At 35.3% G+C, this 17,514-nt stretch overlaps 1 protein-coding gene across 7 annotated transcripts; it reads left to right on the forward strand.

Annotated features, from left to right (window-relative positions):
• Positions 1-234: 234 nt before the first annotated feature.
• LOC115971350 (protein MOS2-like) lies at positions 235-5,715 on the forward strand. Of its 7 annotated transcripts, none has more exons than XR_004087309.1 (3): positions 235-1,750; positions 3,012-3,889; positions 4,927-5,715. XR_004087309.1 is itself a non-coding variant. In XM_031091216.1 (2 exons), the coding sequence occupies exon 1, from the start codon at positions 388-390 to the stop codon at positions 1,738-1,740; it is 1,353 nt and encodes a 450-aa protein (XP_030947076.1). In that variant the 5' UTR covers positions 235-387; the 3' UTR covers positions 1,741-1,750; positions 4,927-5,709. The 7 variants fall into 7 exon arrangements, 4 of the variants coding, with proteins under 4 accessions (XP_030947076.1, XP_030947079.1, XP_030947077.1 ...); XR_004087310.1 differs by having other exon boundaries at positions 4,940-5,715; XR_004087311.1 differs by having other exon boundaries at positions 4,943-5,715.
• The last annotated feature ends 11,799 nt before the right edge of the window (positions 5,716-17,514 follow it).

Here is a 17,514-nt window from a genome sequence, read left to right on the forward strand (position 1 = left end):
ATAGAAAGAGAGAAAGAAAGAAAATGAGGTGATGGAAAAAGAACGCGTAGATGAAATAATATTAAAAAAAGAATATAAAAATATTATTTATATAAAATATCTTGTATAATAGATGATCTGATGTGGGTGTTTTGTAAAGATAGATGTGTAAAATAAAAAAAGTAACTTTTTTCGTGTAAAATAGATGATGGATTTACATGATTTGACATAAAAATGTCATAAAACACAGGCGGTGGTATAATTAAAAAAATAAATAAATGAAAAAGTAAAGGAAGAAAAAGAAGACCGACTCTCTTCCGTATCAAGGAAGAAATAGTTGGCGGCAGAAGGGGTATTCTGAATTCCGATTACCCACCAGTCTATCTTCACCGATTGATTTCGAAGAAGATGATGAAATTCTCTCTGCAATCCAAAAAGCCCTCTTCTTCTTCTTCAAAACCTAAACCCATTATCAATCCCTCCGAAGATGAAGATGAAGATGAACAAGAAGAACATTCCAAGCACCACCAAGTTCAATTCATTACCGAATTCGACGCCTCTTCCAAAACCACCCAACCCAAGAGATCAATTCCGGTAATCGCTCCCATCGAGAACGAATGGAGACCTCACAAACGCATGAAGAATCTCGAACTCCCGATCTCCTCTTCCTCCGCCGCACCGGCGCCACTCTCCTTCGAGGCCGCGGCACCTGACTCCCTCGATGACAAGACTACCATATCCTACGGCCTCACTATCCGCAACAACAACAAAGCCCCAAATTCCGAATCCAATAGCGGCGGCGGCGGCGAGAATGTCGACGAACAAGAACTGCCGCCTCCGCCGCCGAGATCTGATAATAATAATAAGGGTGTGGAGAACATGTTGCTACAGAAGCTGAAGGATGATTTGAAGAGGTTACCTGAAGATAAGGGTTTCCAAGAGTTTGATGATACGCCGGTTGAGGGTTTCGGCAAGGCTTTGATCGCCGGATATGGATGGAAAGAAGGGAGAGGGATTGGGAAGAACGCTAAAGAGGATGTTGAAATTGTTGTGCAGAAGAGACACACTGGGAAGCACGGGTTAGGGTTTGTGGAAAAGGTGGATGAGCCATTTAGGTTTTCTGTTGGGAAAAATGTTAGAGTAATTGCAGGGAGAGATGTGGGTTTGAAGGGTCGAATCGTTAAGGTATTGGAGAGTAAGTCTGAGGTTGTTTTGGAGCTCTCTAAGAGTGAAGAGAAAGTGCAAGTTCGAGTCGAACATCTTGCTGAATTGGGGTCTAAAGAAGAGGAGATTTGCTTGAACAAATTGAGAGAAGCAGCATCAGAGTCGAAAAAGAGGAAGATGGAGACAATGACAATGACAACGACAACGACAAAGAGCACTAGCATTAAGGCTTCTTGGCTTAAGAGTCACATTCGGGTTAGGATAATTAGCAAGGATTTGAAAGGAGGGAGATTGTACTTGAAGAAAGGGGAGGTTGTGGATGTAGTTGGGCCGAGAACGTGTGATGTATCGATGGATGAGAGTAGGGAGTTAATCCAAGGTGTGTCACAAGACTTTCTTGAGACTGCACTACCTCGCTGCGGGGGGCCTGTTTTGGTTTTGTGTGGTAAGCATGATGGTGTGTTGGGAAATCTTGTTAGCAAGGATTTGGAACAAGAAACTGCTGTGGTTCAGGATGGCAATAACCATGAATATGTAAATGTGTGGCTTGATCAAATTGTAGAGTATATCGGGGATCCCACCTACCTCGGATATTGATATGTTATTAGTGAGTAGTTCAAACAATATTCTTTATCAAATTCCTATTCATGCTTCATGTGTTCACTGGATATTCTGCTGAGGTTTTTGAAATTATACTGATTGTTTTGATGTAGGATTTTTTTTTTTTTTAATATGGTGATTGCTGGATTTACTTATGGAAACTTAAACTAGACTTTTAAAATATAAATTTCTCTTTTAGTATGACATTTAAACTTTAATGGGCTCTTATACCGAGTTGATGTAAGATCTTAGAAATTCAATACTAATTTAGATTTTTTTTTTGGATGAGATCTAAGCTTGAAGAGTTCTTGAATAAGGTTTGGTGTTTAAGGGTTTAGGTAATTAAAAGATTGGATCTTGAGTATGTTTGGTGTTAAAACAATAAATAGAACAAGAATGAAAGAGGGATTAATATAGTCAATTAGTTTTAGCTCAATTGGCACCTCCTCTCCTTATAAGTTCTAGGTGGAGGGTGAGGTTGTGGGTTTAAGACTTGCATGTGTAACTTACCATTAAAAAAAATAAAGAACAAGAAGATAAAGGGAACTTCCCAACTATTTGGGGTGAAGTGGATGATGTCGTGAAGAGTGTGCGAATTGTTGGAATCTTGGAGAAGGGGCTTTGAAAAACACGGGGTGGGTATCATATGGCGGGCTGTACATTTATGTCTTACTTCTTTTGTGGTTGATTTGGAAGGAACACAATAAATCAATAATAGGGCTTTTGAGGATTTATAGAAGAGTCCAGCAATGTTTTTTTTGGATAAGTAAAGAGTCCAACAATGTTGAATTCTAATTTCTTGAGGGTTCTGTTTATTGGATGGCAGTTTTTCCTTGCTATTCTTTTTCTTCTATTTTTGAGTTCATTGCTTATTGATTTTTTGGTTTTGTTTCTTCTCTTTTGGTTTTGCGTTCATTGCTTATTGTACCCTTGCTTGAATGTGTCCTATGATTGACAGCTTGTATACTAGGCACCTTCCTTGATTTTTATAATACAGTTTTATGTTAGTATCTAAAAAAATAAATTCCATTTGTGTGCCATAAAGTAACTCTAACCCATTGTCCTTATGATCATTTTGACTTGCCAATTTGAATGAATGCAATCATGGGTTTTTTTTGGCGCAAGATCATATATCAGGTCAGGTGTAAACAGTAAACCATGTAAACTAGTTCTGTTTGTTGTATTATCTTCTAACCATAAATTAATCCTATGGGTACTGCTTATAGATGTGTTTGAATATCTCAATAATTGAAGCAATTTGATTGTAGAATCTAAAACCTATTCTTGTTGCTGTGGCTAATCGAATTGAGAAACTTCAAAGGAATTTCTTATGGCATTGGTGACGAACCAAAATTCCATTTGGTTAAATGGGCTATTGTCTGCACTCCCATTTCTTCGGGTGGCTTGGGGATAAGAAAGGTAATACTTTTTAATGAAGCTTTGCTTGGGAAGTGGCTATGGAGATTTGGGATGGAGAGGGTTGCCCTTTGGAGGCAAGTAATAGAGGTGAAATATGGCTGTGGATGGGGTGGCTGGTGTACTAGGCCTGTTAATGGTCCATATGGTGTTGGCTTGTGGAAAAATATTAGTCAGGGATGGCCTTCTTTTTCTTGCCACGTTCTATTTGAGATTGGGGATGGGTCTAGGGTGAAATTTCGGCAAGACCATTGGTGTGGTGAGACATCTCTTGCCCTTTACCCTATTACCTTAGCACATACAACACCAATTAACCAATGACAAACCCCCTCTTTGTAAGGTTATCCAATGTATGAATCTTTCGCAAAGCTACTGTCCACAAAATAACGACTCTCTCTTGGGAACCTGCTCGGACCAAATGCCTTTCCACAGGAAAAGGGCAGTAGTAGCACCCCAAATCTCCCTGTAAAAACAGGTTATCAAAAATGTCATTTCCCTTGAGACACCATCTTATTTTGAGGGGTTTAGCTTGGGTCCAATGCTGCACTGCACTGTACTAAACACAATGATTGGCAATGTGTCTGCATCATGCTCCATCAGTTTCTTATTTTGAGTACGTGAACAAGTACTTAAGAATATTGGAGCATGGAGTTCGAAAGTTTTTTGAAAATTTTCCGTTTGTTTGTCATTATCAAAGCTTCAAGCCTATTCAAATACCTAGACTCAGCAGGTACAGAATCCTTGTATTGCCAGCCTGTTCTGTGTAGAGCCAATTTAATTTTTGTAACCGTTGTTCTTTCTGCAGAATCTATAAACTTAAACCAATTTGAAATGGGTTTTTGTGGAGCAAGATCAAATTTCAAGTATAAACTATGTAATCTGGATCTATTTTGTTGTTTGATGTGTTTAACTAATCAAATCTAGTAGGCAATCCTCATAAGTCTTTGAAATTTTTAATAATTTGAGCAATGTGATTGGCTAATTTTATTACCGAGGAAAGTATGTTAAATGTGAGGTGTTTGTGGAGATTGGAATGTTTCCAATATAGAAGATCTCTTTATATTGGAAGCTTGTCTCGTTTAGGGTTGCTTTATTTATTTTATAGTTGTCTTTTATGGGTGAGTCATACAAATTTAGGTTTCATTTTATGCCCTATCAAGTTTGATAAGAGATTGTTTTGTTATCTTATATGCAAATTTACTGAAAAAATAATGACATTCCTCCAATCTTTTCCGGATCTTGGATGATACCTCCAAAAACTCCATCAGAATTGGATCTGAGTGTAACTATCTTGCAATCATTTTGTTGTAAAATACCCATTCAACTCCAAAAGAACGAATGAATTTAATAAATGTCAAAACACAATTTTGGTCCTTACATTTTGAAGTTACAATCAATTTGGTCCCTACATTTTGGTAGCAATCAATTTGGTCCCTACTATTTTCAGTTTGCACTCAATTTAATCCTTCTCATTAACTTACTCACAAAAAATGTTTACGTGGCTAACTGTTTGTACGGTTGGCATGCCTAATATTAAAATATTAAATTAGATGTTGATATGTCTAAATTTGAGCAATTGATAGGGCCACGTCAGCACTTAAATGGAAAAAAAAAAAAAAAAAAATACCACATCAGCTTTTAACAATAATTTTTTTGGTACCAATTTTTTTCCTTTTCTTTATTTCTTCTTTTAATATTCTAACAATCTTTATATTCAATACCGCAGTAATGTCTTTTTATATAAAAGTTCTAAATGTTATAGCACAGTTTGTTGTTGCAGCAGTCACTGGATGTTTTCATTCAATAGCATGTGCAACAAATGCTAAAGATGTTGATGATAGTTTTATATACTTCGCCTTCTCACATTATGGTTCAACCAGGGATCTACTGCAGAAGTTCAAATGGCTGTACAGAATTTCGTTTTTATTTTCTGAATATTACTATTATTTTGGTTTCTTGCAATTTCTTGCTAAACAAACAGAATTTCATTCTAATTCTTTTCTTGCATTGCGTGTGAACTTGTTCTATATGTAATCGGTGAGAGTACACTCCAATTGCTTTCCGGCAAAGATTAAACGCTGTTGATTGGGGGATGACTTCTTCATCTTGGATCTTGGCCTTCACGTTATCGATCGTATCGGAGCTTTCCACCTGCAAATGGATGGTCTTTGCCGGTTAGGACTTTCACAAAGATCAGCTTTAACAGAAAAGGGATGGATCTTTGTAAGAGAAAAAGTGAGAGATTTTGATCATAGAATGGTGGAAGAAGACGTAGTTGATTCAATGGAGATGAAGGAGAGTGGCTTGGTGGATCTGGGTTTAGAACAAAAGACTAACCACTAAGAGATGAAAAAAACAAAAGATTCATACATGTTTTTCAGTTTTTGTGAGGCGGTGGGTTTCCCAAAGAAAAAGAAAAAAAAATAAAGAAAAGGGAAAAGCCGATGTAGTATTTTTTTTTTCTTTACATTTTAGCGTTGACGTGGCCATATCAACTACTCAAATTCAGACACATTAGCATCTAATTTAATATTTCAATATTAGACATGTCAATTGTACAAACCATTTGTTATATAAGCATTTTCTGTTAGTGAGTTAATGGTAGGGGAACTAAATTGAGTGTAAGTTAAAAATAATAGGGACTAAATTAACTACTACTAAAATATATGGACCAAATTAATTGTAGCTCCAAAATATGAGGACCAAAGGTTGTTTTCGCTTTAGATAAAATCTATCAAAGTTATTTTTAATTCTTAAAGTAGAGTAGCCATTTTTCATGTAATCATTTTTGCCCAACCTTTGGTTTTGTTTTACTACATTTTTAACCAATGTTGCTTTTACTTGAATCCTTTTTGTTTCACTGAAGTTTGGAACAGTTAAGTGTGTTTTCAAAGTGAAAACGGAAAACCAGTTTCTGTTATTTTAATGTTAAAAAACGTGCTTGGAAATGTGATTATTACTGAAAACTTTTTTTGATAAACTTGTTTGGATAATGACAATTTGATGTTTTTTAATGTTGCATTCTTCTCACAAAACGTGTTTGGAAATGTTATTCATTGAGTACTTTTATAAAATGAATTACCCAAAACTTGTTTGGATTATGACATTTTGAGAAGTGTTTTAGATGGCGATTTCTTCTCATTTTTTCTCTTTCTAAATTCACTTTCCTTCTTGGACCTCCTCAGTTACCAATTGCATCCATTTAATTTTTTACTCAACCTGAGATGGAGCATGGAGGTCAAGATCAAGAAAATGGATCTAGGGGTTCGGAAAAAGTTCCTTTATGGACACTCAAATTGAGGTTTCAATGGGCTTGAATGACGTTCTAAATCATGAGGTCCTATCACAATTAGGGATGGTAATTTTTCCCCGTCCCGCTTGACCCGTCCCTTCCCGCTTCGTTCTGTGTGGGTTTTTTCTGCCCCGCAAAGGTGGTGGGATGGGGGATGGGGTGAGATTTTAGACCCGCACCACGGGGTGGGACGGGGATGGGTTTACACTTTTTAGACCTACCCCACCCCGCCCTGCCCCATCCCTGCCCCTCCTCGCATTAATAAGGATTAAATTGTAATTTTATCGTACCCTAAAACTCTACTATTTAAATAAAAATATCATCAGCTTATTTTATTCTATCTAACGTGGCTCTACCTCTTTTTTCTCTCTAGCAAAGTTGGAAATAAGGTACCAATTTTAACTTCTTCTTTTTTTTTTTTGTCTTTATTAGAAACAAATTTATAAACTATTGAATTACTGATTTCATTCATGATTCATACGGTCTTTCTCAACTTACTTTTCATCATGAACATAATATAATTTTTTTTTTTTTTAATGAGGTATGGGTCTATGGCTCTAAATATGTGTCTGTGTCATTGTTTTTGTAATTTTGTGTGGGCATTTGGCTGCTTAACAACACTGCTTCTTTATGCTTGTTAAAATCCATATCTATTTTACAAGCTGGTTTTTGTTTTTTAATTTTTGGAGAACAAGATGATGAGGGTCAGGGATATTGTCTTGTTAAACATTTAGATAATATTATTTAGTTTTTGCTAAAAATTAGTTTGATTTGATGGGATAAATTTATTTATAATTTCAAGTATATTTTTATTATTGAAACATGTCATTTTATTTGAAAAAATGGTAATAGTTGTAGGGAAAATTAACAAGAAATAAAGTTTTACGGTGTAGGGGGCCTTAAGGGGCGGGGATGGGGCAAGAAATTTTCCCTGTCATGCGTGGCGGGGCGGGGCAGGGATGGAGCAAGAAAAATCCATGCGGGGCGGGGGTGAAGATCTCATCCTTCGGCCCCACCCCGCCCCATTGCCATCCCTAATCACAATCTCGGTCTATAGGGTGACGAGTGGTTTTAAAGCTAACACCACTTCCCTTCTTAAAAAAAAAAAAAAAAAGTTTTTATAAAAGGGAATGAAGGATTTTCATTATTTTTTCTTGGTTACGAAAACCAAAAAGTTGTTTCCTATGATTTAGTGAGGTAAGAGTGATTTTGTGCGACTGCATACCGGGTTTGGGTTAAATGTAAGAGTGATAATCATTCTCGCACTAACACATACCAAAAAAAAAAAAAAATGTAAGAGTGATTTTGTTTTTTTGCAAGCACAAGGAATACAGCATTGAAAGTCAAGCAATATGTGACAAAATAGGATGAGTAAAAACCATACTACTTCAAGAAATCCGGGTCTGTTTGGTAATGCTATTCTAGTAACGTTGTTTGTATTTTTTAAAAATACGTGTAGGTGAAAAAATATATGGAAATACGTGTAATGTTATTTAAAAATTAAAAACTTTTGTTTAAGTTGTGGTCCCAAACCCCCCCCCCCCCCCCCCCCGACGCAAGCGCGATCTTTGTTCTCAAGTCGCCTTCCAAATAAATTAAAATGGTCTTTTTATGGGAGCCTTAAGCCATCCAATACAAGTTAGGAAAAAATGCAATGATACTCCATAAGCTTTAGGGTAGTGGCACTTATACCCCATAAACTTTCATTTTAGACGATTTACCTAAACTTCATACATGTGCTAAATTACAACCTCTAGTAGTCAGTCTTACCACACAACTCATGTGACATACACATATTACAAAAAAAAAAGTTCCAAATCATGAGAGAGAAACGACATTGAATCTTGAGAGAGAGGATCATCAGAGTTGATGTTTGTTGAGGGCCAAAATTTCACAAGAAAGCCCATTCCATGAAAAGTAAGGAAAAACCATAGGCCTTAACAAAAGAAGGCCCAATTCACGAAGTTAAGAAGGACCATGAAGGCCCAAAGTCCCAAAAAGAAGGAAAAAGAAAGAAATAATAAAGAAAAAAGAAGAGGATCTCAAGCAAGACCAGAGGATATGCAGCAAGAAGAATCAACATCAAGGCCCTATGTATGTTCAGATTTTCAACAAAAAGGCCATTAAAAATCCAGCAAAATCCAGTGAAAGAACTGGGTTGGGATACCTAGAGGCTGCTAGAGGCTTGGGATCCTCGGGACGTGCAGCACAGTTAAAGTGGGATTAAGACAGCTCAAAAGGGTACCACGAAATACAAGAAATGAAGAACAGATATGTCCTTCTCAAGCACCTAGTGGTGCAGTAAAGAACCAGAAAGCTTGGAGAGTGACAATTCATGAACAAAAGGCGAGTACCTCGGGGAACCCAGAATGAAGAACTATAAGGGGAAGTGGCTGGGAAAACTTTCAACCTAACAAAAATGGATTCCACTCACTTGGGAAAAATGACAGCAAGGAAAGACAACCAAAAGCTGAGTTTGAAAAGTAAGAAGCCTTGAAAGCAGAGAGATTGAAGGTTAGCTGCCTAAGGACGCCCCGGAATGGAAAGTTAGCAAGTGACTTTTAGAGAAACAGCACTAAAAGATGAAAACTATCAAAAACAGGAAAGAACCGGCCATTAAAGTGGCTGACATAACAAGAGCTCTGGTACCCAGGGAGTCAAAAGGGGGGAATCAATGGTATCCTGAACCCTAAAATGATATTATAAAAGGGGAAGGCAGCCAACATTGAAAATGGATTCAGTAATAGGGAATCAAAACAAGAATCGTTGAGAAAACTCTGTCAAAAACTCAAAGAAAGTAGAAAATAGCGCCCGGTATCCCAGAAACAGCCACTATGGAACGTACTTGGATTCAAAGGGATTCAAACTTTGCAAGTCTTAGAGGCTTAGATAGCCATTTAAGTCTGTAATTTTTGAACTTATTTGGACCTTGTGACATGTCTTAGTGAGCACATTGTAATCCACAATTAAGAAAAATAATGAAATATCTCATATTGATTTAAGGATCTCTAACAATTATTTCACATATTTATTTATTATATTGTCTTCATTTACTGTTTCTTGCTGTTCAATACATATATTCTTGCTGGTTAGTTTTTCCTTTTACTCAGCCAGAAGCTGAGTCCTTTTACCGGGGTCCTCACTTCAACTTGAGCCTTGGACAAACTTAGCCTCCAAAGAAACATATGCCAAAACATACACACATTAGATATCTCTCTCTCCCACAAAAATCCTTCTCACCTAACCATCTTGGAAGGCAATGCCCAAGCAAAACCACTCACTTGAGTTCCAAATCCTACAAGTCTTGTGCAAAAACACTAAGTTTATGAGAACTGAGGTCAGGATCCTCGTGGCTGAATCATTCCCATGAAATTCATTTACATATATGTATATGTATTAAAATGTATATCCTAATCTAAGAAACTAATAATTATTTGAAGATATGTGTATTGTATAGTGTGTTTTTTATGCAAGATCTATAGAGGTAAGGGAAAGGACAAAACTCTATTGCATAATAAGCATGAAGAAAAATTATATAGTTTAGAAAATCAACATTGTAGGTTCTTACAGGCCTAGTACGCCCCGGGATCTCACAACAGTACGCCCTGGGTACCAAGTGAAGAAACTCTTTTAAATGTTTATATAATAAAATATAAGCCTTAAATATTCTATTTCAATCTCTTTCTCATTGTGAATATTATGAATATTTATTTTACTTATTTTGTAAGAGTAAAGGGTCATTTTATGACACTAAAACACTTATAATGGTATTTTTTATTACTTAGGAGGAATCACATTTTAGTTTTGAGGAGTTTTATGTGATTTGCGCACAACTTGGTTTGTAATCAGCCTCATTTAGCTGTGGTGAACTAAGCCCAGTCCACCAAAACAACAAGTAAAGGGCTCAGGATCCTTGTTTCTACTTGGGCCTGGGTATTGTCCAAAAAGGACCCTTACAATGTTCATGAGTAGTTTGTAGTGGGTTCTACTCATTAAATTTATAATAGATCCACTATGAAGGCGAGAGGAGAAAACACCATTTTACCCAAGGTTTTGAAACCCGGACCGTTCATTGAACCGTAAAAGAGAGAGGTTTAAGGGTTTTGAGGTCGAACCGAGGTCGAACCGGAGTCGAACCGTGATGACGTCATAATTAATTTAATAATTATTTTTTATATATAAAAATATTAAATTAACTAAAATAATCCAATTAAAAATAAATATCTATATTTCAAATATATATTTTCATATCATAACTTTTACAAGACAAATAAGAAATATCAAATCCTAGGCAAATTTGAATATAATATCTATTTATTTATTTATATATTGATTAGTTAAACTTGTAATAATAATAATTATTATTATTATATAAGAATTAGAAAGACACTCAAATAAGATAAAATAAATTATTTAAATTATTTAATAATTTTAAATTGAAATAATTATTATATACTTAACTGTAAATATTAATTAAAATTAGAGCAATAATAGTACTATAACATTTTATACAAATTTTGTCATAATTTACCACGTGACGAGATGTGAGTGGTAGAGATGTAAACTCATAATTTTTTTTTTTTCATTACTCATACTTTGTCATGTGTCAAATTATAGAAAAAAATTGTATAAAATATTGTGATACTACATTACTATAAGAGAAATGATATGTCTATAATATTTTCACAATATTTTTATAACAAATCTTAAGTAGCTGGTTATTACTGGTTGTTATTATTAGGACAAAAAAGTAATCTTAATGTTAGATTTAAATTTAAATCAATAACAACTAACCACTTATAATTTGTTATAAAATTACTGTGGAGTTAGCACTTTTCTTACTCTCAAAAATACTTAAAATATTCAATGCACCTATCAATGCATGTTACATCACGTTGGGCAGCTGAAAAGCAGGTTGCATCACGTTGGGCAGCTGAAAAAATATCTAAATCCTATGGCTGAAAATGTTTTGCTTTTATTAAAAAATTACTAAAACATTTCATCATTTCCAAGTTAGCCACGTGACTCAGGAATTCAAAAGCAATAAAAAAAAAGTAACAAAAGTCTAAAGAAAGAAAGACAAACACATACTCAGTGAAAAAGAGGAAAGTATAGAGCTCCATCAACGGAAAAAAGAAAGAGAAGAAGAAAAAAAAGAAAGAAAGAAGAAGAAGCAGCAGCAGAAGACGAAGATACGTATTACTGTAATTTGTGTTTTTGTTTTTTTGATCTGATGTAGTTTGTGTTTACTGTTTATTTGCTGAGCAAGTGTGGAGTTTGTTTTGGCGCAGACCTTGCTTCGTTGTGTTCTTCTCTTTTTTTTTTTTGAGGAACTTTTCTTCTTCTTCTTCTCTGGTTTTTTTTTTTTTTTTTTTTTTTTTTACAAATCCCTTTGTTTAAGTCCGATCTTTGTTCTTCTTCATGTTCTTTCATTTCTTCTAGATCTGATCATAACATCATACCGGTGTATTGGCCAAAATTCACCAGAAAAGTTGAAACAAAACGAAACCGTCCGAACCTCAAAAACCGGTCACGGTTCTCAGAACCGTACGGTCCGACCACGGCTCGTACGGGTCCCTGCCTTTTTCTCATAGAGCGGTTCTTGAAGCTTAAAAACCCGCAAAACTGAGAGGTTCGCGGTTTTTCCGGTCGGACCTTACGGTCCGGTCCGGGTTTCAAAACCTTGATTTTACCATGCTCTGGAAGTAATTAAGAATTTTCCGATATTCATGGACTAATGTAACCTTCAATCACAACAATGATTTGCTAATATGATTTTTGAAATGGCCAATTAGAGGTTAGATATCTGTTCGATCTAGGTTGTTAAATTGGTCAATTAAACAACACGAATTACTGTGGTTTCTTCTTTGCTTCCATTAACATCTTTTACAAATCTTCACTCAGACTCCAATTTATCTCTTACTTTCCCTCATGACTAATCTTTATAACAGCAAAAAAATGTCAAAGCAAATACAAAGGAATTATCTTAGTCCAGGAGCAACTCTTTCATGGGTATGGTGTGGAAAAATCCAATCCGATCACAAAACAACACTAGCTCCTCCCTCCCAAATCCAATCCCAACCATCCATAACCATCATGATCTCACCCTTTAAATGATAAACCAAAACAGCCAACATCTCCTGCTCCCATCCTTTGGAGTCAAAGCCCAATCAAACCTTCACAACTCCTCCATTCTCGCTGTTGGATCCAAAGGCTTGGGCCGTCAATCTCATGGTGCCTTTCTGACTTCTAAGCACTGATATTGGAGGTGTGTCCTCTCTCTCCTAGGTTTTTTTTTTTTTCCTCAAAGGTTTGGATTTTTTTTTTTTTTTTTTTTGTTTTGTTTTGTTTTTCTAGCATTGGGTACATGATGTTACTAAATTGGCTAAAATGGAAATTCATGAGTGTAAGTCTTACTGTCCTAAAGCTAAATGGATGCCCCTATGTGGATCTTCCATATTGGATGCCTAGTTTGATGCATTGTAACTTGTAAGCTCAAAAATTTTTCACGGGCCCAATCCATTATAGTCTATCCTTTCTTGATTTGTAGGTTATTTCTTAATCTATAGGCCATGTAGACCAGTTCTTTAATCACATTCTAATCATTAGGAAGCAATTAAGTTAGATTGTACTTGTACTCAAACTTTAGATTTTGTTATATTTGATAACCCACTATTTGTGGGGAAATTATTGTGTACTTCTGGAATACCATAAATGTGTATTCATTTCTCTCACATGAATAGTGGGTCTCACTAATTAAATTCATGATGGGACTCACCATTCATGTGAGAGAAAGGAGTACGCATTTATAATACTCCGGGAGCACCTAATAATTTTTCCTACTTGTGGTGGTTCCTTTACATGCATTTAACATACTTTTTTTTTGCTAGCTATATATATATATATATATATATCCTCTTATTACCGCCCAAGTAGTGGTTCCTTTGCATGTTTTTAACATACTTATTTTTTGCTAGTTTATATATATCCTTTTATTCCCCTCCCCCCACCCCCAACACAATATATATATATATATATATATATATATATATATATGAGAACCACTATATTTAACCCATAACCTTGGACCTCCAAAATTATCATAATACCCCTAGAATGTCCAAAAAATAAAATAAAATGCCCAAAATTACCCCAAACAATAACACTTGATTAGTGCAAAGTAGCTTCTTTTTTTTTTTTTTTTTTTCCTTATAAGCAAATCAGTAAAGACAATTTATCTTCTTTTTCTTTTTTTTTTTCTTTTTTTTTTTTCCATGTATTGTTACAATTTGTTTACTAAGAAATCACTTTTCCACGAGTTCACATATGAAAGGTGTGAGAGTGTTTTTTCCATAACACTCAGGCCCAAGGATCCCGGGTCGAATAGTTGTAGTTTGGTTGATCGGGCTTTGATTCACTGCAGCTAAAGGGCTGTTTAAGAATCAAGTGGTGCACAGGGCATGCTTTCTACAATACATATAATCTAACAAACAAGGATATTTGTATTGAACAACAAATCAAAACAGCAAAGTAATGCAGAGAACAAAATAATAAAAGCACAAAGTAATGGTTAGGGATCCTCAAATCAGTAGAGAATATTTCATTGAATTTTCTTTATTATGATTACAGTATGCTCACTAAGACGTGATACAAGATTCAAGCAAGTTCAAAAATTACAGTCTTAAATAGTTATTCTAACTTTTAAGACTTGCAAAATTTGATTCTTTTTGAATTCGAGTATGTGCTATAGTGGCTTTCTTTAGGATATTGGGAAATAATTTTACTAATTTTCTCTGTGTTTTTCTCCTTGACAGAATTTTATCAATGATTCTCCCATTCCAAATTTTTCTGCCTCTCTTCGCAATCCTTTCCCCCTTTTTATAATGTTATTCTGGAGTCCCAGGGGAACTATTGATTCTCCTGTTTTGCCCTTTGGGTACTAGAGTATGTATTGTGTCCATCGCCTAGTAGGTTCAGTTTCCCTATTCTTCATCCTTTCCTTCCTTTTAGTTTTGTTTCTTTGAAATTCCATGGTTGACTACCTATTTCGGAATACGCTAAGGTCACGCTCTTCTCGATCCAACTTTTGGCTGTCCTTCTTCTTTAGCTTTTTTCTCCAACGGGCGGAATCCTACTCTGCTGGTTTGAAAGTCTTCCGCTGCTACTCCCTTTTTTTATACTTCTTCATTCTGGTTCCCCAAGGTGCTACCCACTTGCGCTATGAAAGGTCGCTGATTCTTACCTCTTTTTCTTGCTGGGTCGTTTGACGCTTGAGAAGGACGTGGCCTCTCCTCTGTTTCTTGTCTTTTTGTCTTTTTCTTTTGAATTGTCTTAATCTTTTCTTGGCTGTGCTTACACGCCTGGGGGATCCCGAGCCTTTTGGCAGTCTCTGAGGATCCCGATTCAGCTTTCTTTTTCAATCCTCTGACATGGGCTTCTTTTCCTTTTCTTTCTTCTTTTCTCATAAGCTTTTGGGCCTCCCCTTTTTTCTTCTTGATGTTTTTTGGGCTTCAAGCCTCTTGGGCTTACCATTTCTTCTCTTTTTCGTGGCCCCTTGCGCTTATTTCTTTGGGCTTGGGTATTGTGACTTTTTAGACCTCAACAAAAGGATAAATAATTCACTAGTTCTATATGTATATATATGCAACAGATGATCCAAAGAGAATAGACCACTTACTATTGATGGAGCTACATATGGTGATTTCTATCTCACAATATATATATATATATATATATATATATAACCTACTCTCATGTATTGCAAACAGGTCTCCTGTTGCAAAGTATCTAAAGTAAGCAGACAAACTACAAAGATACAACAAGTATCGATTTGGCTTTCAAAAGGCAGGCTTTTGACTACTACTCTGCTACTTAATCATTACATAAAGTAAAAATTGCAATGGCAAAAATTGAAAAAGATACTATGTAAGAGCATCTCCAATAGATTAGTTATATCTATTTTTTGGAGAGAACCTCAATGTTCACACTCCAATAGATTCTCTAAATGCAAAAATTTTCCAAATAATTTTTGAAGTTGCTACAGTGCTTCTCTAGATATAGAGAACACTATAGCAACTCCAAATGAATCTACTTAAAAAATTCATACATCTAAATAAAAAAAATAAAAAAATAAAACTTTCTCTCTCCTCTCACAGCTACAAACACAACGGCTACAAAGTACAAACACAACAATCTTTCTCTCAAACATCTCTAAATTCAAGCATAATCAGATTATAAAAATACAAACTCAAAAGCACAACTTTAAAATTAATCAAATCAAAAAAAAGAAGAAGAAGAAGAAGAAGAAGACAGAAGACAGAAGACAGAAGCCATCTGACCCATCTCGATTACATTGGGGACGAAGATGAGCGATGACACAATGACCCATCTCTCTTGTTCTTTCTCTCTATACCTCTTTTCTTTCTTTTCTTATCGCAGAGAGAGCTATTGAATGTTCTGGAATCAAGTAAAAACAGAGAGAGAGAGAGAGAGCTAGAGAAAAAAAGAGAGACTGAGAGCTCACTGGAATCTTCTTGAATAAGGAAGAAAAAGAAAATAAAAGAAGGGGGGATAGAGATAGGACATTGGACATGTGTATAGAGGAGAAAAACAAGAAAAAAAGAAAAAGAAAAAAAAAAGAAATGAAACGTATGGATGAAAATGAAATGAAAGAAAGGAAAAATAATATAAAGAATAAAAAAATCCTAATTTTCACAATAAATTTTAAGTAACAGATTGTTATTAGTTAATATTGGTGAGCAAAAAAATAATTTTAGTGGTGGGTTCAAATTAGAACTAGTAACAACTTTCCACATAAATTTTGTTATAAAAGTATTGCGAAAAATGTTGTGGACGTAATACTTCTCATTGAAAAATATAGTTGTTAAAAAAGGAATAAAAAATGAAAGAGGAAATAATATTTAAATAAAATAGAGAAAGGATAAAGAATCTGTTGGAAGAAGTATTTGAAAAAGTAGGTAGGTAAAAGTTAAATGTTATTGTTCACTGTCTAAACAGTATAAAAATATGAAGAAGCTATTGGAGATGCTCTAAAACAACTTGCAATGGATCTGCATGTTTAGATCATTCATTGTTCCATCTTTAGTGGTAACTTCTAACTTGTAGGAATTTTTTATTGTCCCTTCTGTAACTCCAATGGCAACTGAAATATTTGCATATATAACTATAACTATTTTAAAAGTGCACATCTCTTTGCACAGACAAGCAGATACATAGAAGCCATCAACATATTATGCTACAAGAATAAAGACTCTTTCATATGTCTATCACAACTGCAAGTCTTAAAAGATCAAACATGCAAGAAACATATATTGCAAATTGAGTTCTGATAAACATTATTAATTTTCTGCAATGCGTTGTTATGCCAGACCAAAGAATCAAATGACCAGCTACAATTAACTTCAAGTCGGTTAACACATGAAAGGAAAAAACCAAGGCGTTTTGCAATGCAACACAAAAAGGTAAAAGGATATGAGTATAATTTATTTAAGAAACAGTGCAGTAGATTTCAGTTAAAAGAAGTCACTGTCAAAGAGCTCCCCCTACTGAAGTACCAAAAAAAGGTGCACTCTGCAGGTTGGTTAATCATAACTTACATTACCATATCTAGGTGAAGAGGAAAAATTATGCATAATGGAGCTATCTGGACGGAGGTGGCACAGACAGATGTGGCATGTACAGACCGAACGGCTACGTGGCATCCAGCCCATTATAATGTGGTCTCTAAGGAACCTTAAATGGAAAATACTTGCGACACACGATTAGCCCTGGTTTGTAGAATCCCAACATTAGTAGAATTCTAGAATATACACGCATTAATGAGTATCTTCCCCATAAGGAAAAGACTTGTTCCGCAAGCAAAGGAGTCTGGCCTTATGCGACTATAAAAACCCAAAGACCCTCAAGAAAAAGGTATGCACAATTTCTCTAAAGCTCATACTCTCTAACATTGTTGGAGCTCTTTTCTAACTTAACCTTCGGAGGGTCTTTTGCCAGTACCACACCGGTACTCTCTGTAAGGTCTTTTTCTATGTTGGGCAGGT

Source organism: Quercus lobata, chromosome 12, assembly GCF_001633185.2.
Source record: "Quercus lobata isolate SW786 chromosome 12, ValleyOak3.0 Primary Assembly, whole genome shotgun sequence".
In the NCBI taxonomy this organism is placed as follows: Eukaryota; Viridiplantae; Streptophyta; class Magnoliopsida; order Fagales; family Fagaceae; genus Quercus; species Quercus lobata.

What these genes read in the sequence shown, in the direction of transcription:
- LOC115971350 (XM_031091216.1), top strand. Translation starts at nt 388, where the DNA reads ATGATGAAATTCTCTCTGCAATCCAAAAAGCCCTCTTCTTCTTCTTCA.